Genomic DNA, 8593 nt, shown 5'->3' with positions numbered 1-8593 from the left:
TGTTGAAAACTAACAGATTTGCACAAAATTGTGATTTTTTTATACCCGCCAGCAAAAGAGCTCAAGGACTTTACCAAATCTGAGCAAAGGTACACAAAAGGGAAATGTTTACATATTATGAGAACGTTAACTGAGAATTCTGACAGTACAACGGAACAACAAATTGCGGATACACCTTTGTTACTTTCAGACAACTTTGAGCTGTTTTCAGATCTTCTTAAACAACCTACCTTTGTGAGCAGAACTGATAAAGCTACTGCAGAGCTGCGGCGATATGAAAATATTGAGGTATATTTTCATACGGACTTCGATATAATTAATTGGTGGGAGGTACACAAATGCGAAATGCCGCAGCTGCATAAACTCAGTCGTAGAGTAATAGCCACTCCTTCAACTAGCGCACCGTCAGAAAGAGTTTTTTCCATTCCCACGACAGCCGGTTCTACGTACCGGAATGACTCGGGTTTTACCCGACCAAGGGCTGTTGTTTCGGCGATCTAACCCCGTTTAGGTCGGCGAAGTATCTCAGAAGTTGTCCGTCCATAGGGCTACATTCACTACGTATTCTTCTACTCAGGGCTGGCATCGAGTCAAACCCAGGGCCAGAAATCTACACCTGCTGTGTATGCCGGAGACGACTACACCACAACTCCACCTCTATCAAGTGTAATGCTTTCGAGGGGTGGAGTCACCTTAGAATCTGCTCAGGACTACGGACACATAGACAGTGGACCACGTCGTACGTGGCCCCCTGTTGCTCAAACAGAGCAGCCTCCACGGCCAACCTCAGTCCAACCGAGCAGCCTCACACAGTCACCACAACGCAACAACATAATAACACCACAGACCATACCACAGCCACGACAGAGCACATAACACACACAACCGCACCACCACCCACACGCCGCCGCCAACAACTCCTGGTTCCCCCTACAATCTGCACGGTATGTCAGACCAGGATATTCCGTAATATGACATCAGTCAAGTGCAACACCTGCCTTGGCTGGTGCCACTTTAGGGAATGCTCAGGTCTGCGTACCACGCGAGATTGGACTGGGAACTTCGGGGGCCCGTGCTGCGCTGCTCGGTCGCAGACACCACCACAGCGGCAACCATCACAGTAGCGCACACAGCCAACGGCGGTAAGAACACACACATCACTTACACCCCACATCACGACACGTCTCCCGAACCACATGAAGCTCCTTCAATTTAACTGTAACGGGCTACAGAGCAAGATTGAGGAGATAACCGTCTTCATGTGTCGGCATGGTATATTGATAGCTGCGGTCCAAGAGACTAAGTTGCACAAGACAAGAAGATGCTGACTTTAGCATCAGATCACCTACTTATAGTCATCTCGATAGATAAACCAACCGACTTTGCCTCCGCCAAACACCGGACCTATATCAACTTTTCTAAAGCTGATTGGAAAGGTTACGCGGAGTTTACCGAAAACACCTTCACAGCGCTCCCCACACCAACCGACGTCCACCTCGGTGAACGTAAGTTCCGCAGCCGATGAGCGTGATAGCCTTCGTCAGGCCGATCCCGGAGATCCCCGTATCAGGGATCTCAACGCGGAGATTCGGAAACTAGTAAACGTACATAAGCGGAAGAAGTGGAAGGAGCATCCGAAGACCTGTAGCTTCACCTCTGGTGTGAGCAAGATTTGGTCAACCGTGAGGTCGCTGTCCAATCCGACGAAGCACGACGACAGAGTCGAAATTTCCTTCGGCGACCATGCTTCGTCGGACCCGGAGTGATGCGCGAGCTATTTTAGCCGGCAGTTCATACTGCATCCTCCGGTGGACAAAGCCAAGCGTCGAGTGACCAGAAGGCTGCACAAACTGCCAACAACCTGTGCCCCCCTTGCTTTCACTTGCTGTGAAGTTCAGGTGGCCATCGGGAAGGCGAAAGCCTCCAAAGCCATGGATCCCGACGGAATATGCATGCTGATGCTGAAAAATTTGGGTCCTGCGGGGGTAGCGTACCTAACGGAGGTCCTCAACTTGTCTATGGCCACTCTCATCATCCCAGACATCTGGAAGGTGGGGAGAGTGGTCCCACTGCTCAAACTGAGGGAACCCGCCAACAAAGGAGATTCTTATCGTCCGATAACACTCCTTTCCCCGGTAGCGAATACACTCGAGGCCTTGCTACTCCCGTACTTCACAAGCCACTTGACCCCAGCGAAGCATCAGCATGGTTTTCGTAAAGTGCACAGCACAACAACAGCACTTAACGCCATAAACACTCAGATAACTCGCGACCTTAACAGAAACCGTCCCTGTGAGAGAACGATTCTCGTAGCTGTGGACTTGTCAAAGGCGTTTGACACCGTCTGCCATTCCACGCTACTAGAAGATATAGAGGCCTCCTCTCTCCAATAGAGGATCAAGCGGTGGTCGGCAAATTATCTGAGTGGTCGACACTCGTCGGTAATGTTTAGAGACAAAACGAGTAAATTCAGAAAAATAAAACAGGGGGTTCCACAGGGTGGTGTCCTTTCCCCGCTACTGTTTAACTTTTACATTTCAAAGCTCCCTCAACCACCAGAGGGAGTCTCGATTGTCTTTTACGAAGACGATTGCTCCATCATGGCGACTGGGAATGGTATTGATGACCTGTGTTCGAAAGTAAACGGGTATCTCTCCGAACTTTCTCGCTTCTTCACTGCAAAGTGTCTAGTCCTCTCCCCTACGAAATCCTCTGCGACCCTGTTCACAACCTGGACGAAGGAGGAGAGGCTACCGCTGGGAATTCACGTCGATGACACACCAATTCCGACGGTGAATAATCCCAAAATACTCGGAGTAACATTCGACAGCCTGCTCTCCTTCTCTGCGCACGCAACCGCTATTGTCAATAAAGTACAGAGCCGCAACAAGGTCCTCAAGTCGCTAGCCGGCAGTACTTGGGGCAAGGACAAAGAAACGTTGCTGGCAACATACAAGGCAATAGGCCGGCCGGTTTTGAACTACGTAGCGCCAGTGTGGTCGCCGGGGACTAGTAGGACGCAGTGGACGAAGCTTCAGACTGCACAGAACACCGCACTCAGGACAGCGACAGGATGCCTCCTGATGTCGCCCGAACACCATCTTCACGGCGAGGCGCAAATGCTCCCCGTAAAGGAGCACAACATCATGCTCTGCAAGCAGTTCCTGGTCGGGAGCCACAGAAGTGGCCACCCAAACAGACAGCTGCTTGCAGAGGAGCCCTCGCCTAGGCACGTCAGGAGGCATCTATATGAACTGACGGACGAAGTCCAGAGGTTCATCAAGCAACCTCTGGACCCGACAGCTTACCGACTGGCCCTGAACGGCATTCACAGGAGTCAGTCTCGAGTTATGTAGACTCTAGACCTGTGAATGCAGTTCTAGGCATACCGCCCCCGGACACAGACGAGACGGAGCTTCATCTGCCTCGGGAGATGCGAACGACACTTGCACAACTTAGCTCCGGCTACTGCAGCAGGTTAAACTCCTACCTGAGTAGATTGAATGAGGATGTGCCAAATGAGTGTCCGGCATGCGGAGAGACCCCACATGACTCGAAACATCTCTTCGCATGCCCGGAAAACCCGACAACCCTAACGACCTTGTCCCTGTTGCTGCCGTTAATGGAACTTGACGACAACGACTGAGATACCAACCGACCTGGGCGGGGTTGTTGTAGCCGCTACATCAACAACAACAACAAAGAGTTTTTTCTTCTGCTGGAAATGTTATTTCTGACAAAAGGTGCCACCTTTTGTCAAATGATGATGCCCTTAATCAGTTGATATTTTTGCATTATAATATGCAGTTAGGAAACCAATAAAATTAACAAAAAATGTCTTTATAAATGTTTTTTCTTTGATACTTTCATTACAGCCGTTATGCCATGCACTTGTTTTTCAAATCAAGCACTTGTTATTTGTAAAAAAAAAATTTAATTAACTCAACGGAGATCTCGTTGAACGATTCGTCAGAGGATGAGGGCTTAAAAAACGGGCCAGGCGCAGGAAACGTGAGAGTTTAAGTGCAGCCTTTCAAATATATTTTGACATACAATATATTTAAAAAATTTTGTGATCCAAATCTATTTAAAATATATTAAAACTATAGACAGCTACATGATTTTGTTTTCAGAGATCGTGCCAACAGCGTATAGGGATTTTCTTTCATATGCAAGGCATATTCAACAGGGTAGAAGTGACAATTCAGTCGAGCTCTCTCATAGCTGACTGTAATGTCAAAAAATGTAAACAAAGAAATTAACCATTTGTTTTGCATTTACCATATTTTATAAAACTCAACGGCCCGTAGCTATAGTCAAAATAAAGCCGACTTCTTAAGTTAAAAGCAGCTTTTTGACATAACTTTCAATGTCAAAAAAAGCGGATTTTAACTTTAGAGTCGACATTATTTTGACTATAACTGCGAGCTAATGGCCCCTATTGCGAGTGTCGACTGGCAGTAGAATAGAAATTTGTCGATCGAGTCGATCATCTTTTATTTTGCTATTGTGTAACTTGATCGATAAAAATTTGTACTATTGTGAATGGTTGACAGAATTGTAAACAGCTGTTTGTTTGTTTACATTTGTTTCTTGAGTGTTTTATTTACATCATTTTTAAAATAATTGCTTTTATTATAAAATTTAAAAAATGGACACAGTTGAAATATGGTTTAGTGATGAGGAAGATGATGCGGAAGCTAATAGATTAGTAGAGTTGGCTAAAGCAAGGAGGGAATTGCGAGATTCGTCGGATCCCTTGGACTTGGAAGGTGTATGTACATGTGTGAGTTTTATGAATAGAAGTTGCGTTCCCGATGCTTCACGGTTTTTAGGCTTTACATGATTTGCAGGAAAAGCTGTTTTCCTCATTAATAAACTTTATGGAAGTTTAAGAAATACGGTACGGTTAAGTTTTTTGTACAATGATGTTGGGTTTTTGTGTCCAAACGCGTGACCCGAGTTTAAAAACTTTAACATAACAACATAACAAGTGTATTGAAAGAATTCAACTTTAATTTAAAATAAAGATTTCAATTTTCCGAGCACTAGTCAATTAATAAATTATGCAGTTTTATTGTATAAACTTTTGAAGTTGGTTCTGCGCAAAAACACTGTGGATGGCGTAGCCGGAGTTATATGCACAAGAAATATTGTATATGTATCTTTTCCAATAGAAGCGGAGCTTCCTACCCTACTCTTTCCGGAAATTCCTTTGCCTATGTCTTCACTCTCCTACATCAGTACGACCAACCGCGCAAGTTGCCTTTTGTTGCTTATAATTTTTGATCTGTAATTCAGACACATACATGCATATGTATATTTCACAATTTTTTACAACTTCCAGTTCAATTGGCTTACTTTTTATCCATTATAGTACCACTTTCTTATGTAAATTTTATAAACGCAAACTCCAACGACTAAAAAACAGCAATAGAAGGATGAGCGATTAAAAAGTATTCACAGTCGCTAATTGAGCGACTAAGCGACACTCGCAATAGCATCGATAATCGATAATCGCTTAATAGTCGTTTATCTACTGCCAGTCGACATTCGCAATAGGGGTGAATATCTTTGAAATTAAAGATTTTGTAGATATGAAAATTTTTAAAATCTCATTAGAATCAGCCTCAATTTAGGTATTGCCTTTTCGTTTTAATGTAAATGAAGAAATGCATACTTACACAAAATGACACACTAAGTGAAACACACTCATTTATAAACCCATTTTGGCAATTTTCTTGCTTTTACTAGCCCAATGTTTTTAAGCATTTATTTTTTTATTCAAATACTTAATTCTAAAGTATATTAGACATTTAAAAATAGGTTTGATTATTCTAAATTTACATCAGAGCTTAACTTCAATAATTCAGCTATTAAATTTTTGCAATTCGAAATTTCCTTTCCATTAAATTGATTAATTTAATTTCAGTTTCTTTAAGTTAACAAGGAATTCCGGTTAAGGTTTTATTAGACTACCATTTGAAATTTGGTCTATCCATGTATATGAGTGGAAGATTTTCTCTTCATATTCGGTATAATAATTCCTGCACCTGGGAACAAACGCGTCCGCTTAGAAATACCCGGCTGCGATGGGCAACCATTAAAGTCACTGGCACTAAAATGGTCTTCGCGCACTCGTGAAAAGTCTCCTAATGAAGCATTGATACTTCAGAGTTTTAAAACAACGCACAAGTTTGTTGTCCTAGCTCTTGTCAAACACAACATACCGCCCGTAACTCTTTTTCATTTTATTATGTATTTAAAATCAGTCGCACAGCTCACAATCGAAAATTTATATTAAAAAAAATTTAAATTTTGAATAGTATAGGTTTATGAGTTGACATTTTAGTCGCAGTTCAAAAGAGAGAAATGTCGAAATCACTTCTACCTTGTTATGCCTTGTTCATATGTACAACCAGACTTTCGGGCTTGTGTTTACTATTCACGACGTTAGAACTACTCGAAATTAATAAATTGTTTAAAATTAGTGTCTAGCCGCCAAAAAGTAAGAAAACAAAGGCAAAATCATACATTTTTAAAATTTTCTAACATTTCGCTACACCAACGAAAGCAAAATTCTGTTCGACAGAAAATTCGATACTCAACGAAAATTTGGACACAATTGCATAGCTCATAATACGAATTCCACTTTCGATCTTCGATAAGGGCCACAATTTAATTTTTTCATTTTCAGTTTTATATAATTTTAAAATGCTGGAAAACTTAAAAAAAAAAAATGCATGACCTACGAATTGAGAGAACTATCTTACTGTGTTTCTATCATGGATCTATATGTAGTTTGACTATTGAATCAACGACTTATTCAGGCCGGTTCTGCAATTCACTTCAGAGTGAATTTCAATCAAACTCGCTTTGAATTCAAATTGGCACGGTTTGAAATTCACTCGGAAGTGAATTGCAGAACCTGCCCGATTGTCAATTAAATGTAAGGGTTTGTATTGCATGCGCTCCACATTTCAATCTCATAAATTGTTTATCACTTTTGCTAAAATTTCGAAATCAAAAGTTATCAAAACAAATTCTATGGAACTGAGAATATTATTTTCTACTTTTTAGTCCATTTATAGAAGCGTGGTATATTAAAGTTTTTTATTTATTAATTTTTGCATTGTACGTATCATTTACTTGGTCCGCACAAGCTTTGTGTTCTGACGTTTTGGGATGCACCCTATACTATCTAGGAATGCGTGTTTTATTACTAGTAAAGTTTTTATTTGAATATTAATTTGTACGACAAAGTGTGAACATATACTCGCTTTGCTATACTCCTTCAATTTTACACGAAAATTTAATCAAGAACTTTCTACACGATAGTTGCTTAAATCGTTTAAATTAATAGTTTTTATATACGAATGTGCTTCGCTGCTTTGGCCGCTTGAGCACTTATTTCGTCCATACTTTTGAGTGCGCTTTCAGTCATATCATCCAGCGAATGTTTCGTTTTCATCAAAATGTCATCTGCGGACTGGGCAATACCTTTGACTTCTTCATTTATACGCCCAATAACCCATTCTAGTCCCTGACGTCCTTTGCCGGCGTTCACACTAATTGTCGACGTTAGCATGTCTTCCATATAATGACACAGTGGAACCCCTTGCACACTAACAGATGCTTCCTGTTTCAATAATGTTTTTTTAGCATCTGAAGGGTGTGGTTCATAATATAGAACCTCATCTACAGAAATGTGACGGCAGAAAGTTAAGTTAATTGTTTTCAAAACCATTTGCTTTCGCTGTGGATCCACTGTTGAACGCTCACTTGCAAAACATGTTTTTGCCGTACCAATTAATGAATGTGTCCACTTTGGGAAACACCATTTCGACTGGACGAGCCGATGTGTGTGCAATACTCCGTCCACTACTTTACGCTCCACAACATCTGTGCCAATTATAGATGGAGTCATGGGATTAGGGTATTTTCGCCATGCAGCCTGTGTAACTGTTTCCCATGGGTGGTTGAATGTGTGTTCCGACGTCCAAATTTTCATTATGCAAGTGTGTGCTGAAATCGAGAACAGGTTGATCTGATGTAGTTTCGCAATAAATTTTCCCCAATCAAGCCAACAGCCTATATTTGAAAGAAATGTCAAAAGAAATAAATTAAGCCAACGACATCGTCTGTCGTAATAAATGTTGCAAACGAGAATAATTTGATGCAAATAACCTTTGGCTAAAAATAAACAGCAAAATTGTTCCTTCAACTAGGGTGAAACGATTCGGATAAATAGAAGATAGTGATGAATCGATACAAATAAATCAAAGAACATACTCGATACTTTTCTCAATTTACCAAGTATTTGTGTAGGCATGAACCATGATTCAATAATACAAGGTTCGATAAACTGACAGTTGTCTCTCTCGCACCGCTCCCTTAGCAGTGGCACCGTGTTGCTTCTTTGCAAATTTACATGGAAACAGTGTAGCTTTGGAGTGAAATAAAAGTATAAGCTTTTGTGCAATATGTTTATTTATATATATATGCATATGAAGCATATTTAACTGATGAAAACATAAACTGTTTTTAAACTGGATGTTTCATCAATCTCATAGTAGTCTTATTTTAATTTTGA

At 41.3% G+C, this 8593-nt stretch overlaps 1 protein-coding gene across 2 annotated transcripts; it reads right to left on the bottom strand.

Moving 5' to 3' along the window:
* Window positions 1-7099: 7099 nt before the first annotated feature.
* Window positions 7100-8360, bottom strand: LOC118751301 (protein slowmo-like). 2 transcript variants are annotated; one of them, XM_036486082.1, is made up of 2 exons: window positions 8188-8360; window positions 7100-8091 (listed from the first exon to the last, which is right to left on the bottom strand). In XM_036486082.1, the coding sequence occupies exon 2, from the start codon at window positions 8009-8011 to the stop codon at window positions 7367-7369; it is 645 nt and encodes a 214-aa protein (XP_036341975.1). In that variant the 5' UTR covers window positions 8012-8091; window positions 8188-8360; the 3' UTR covers window positions 7100-7366. The 2 variants fall into 2 exon arrangements, with proteins under 2 accessions (XP_036341975.1, XP_036341976.1); XM_036486083.1 differs by having other exon boundaries at window positions 7100-8025; window positions 8188-8291.
* Window positions 8361-8593: the final 233 nt, after the last annotated feature.

Source organism: Rhagoletis pomonella, unplaced genomic scaffold (genome assembly GCF_013731165.1).
Source record: "Rhagoletis pomonella isolate Grant_MI unplaced genomic scaffold, Rhpom_1.0 Rhpom_scaffold_00642, whole genome shotgun sequence".
NCBI classification, from domain to species: Eukaryota; Metazoa; Arthropoda; class Insecta; order Diptera; family Tephritidae; genus Rhagoletis; species Rhagoletis pomonella.
This window is presented reverse-complemented; position numbering and strand designations above follow the sequence as displayed.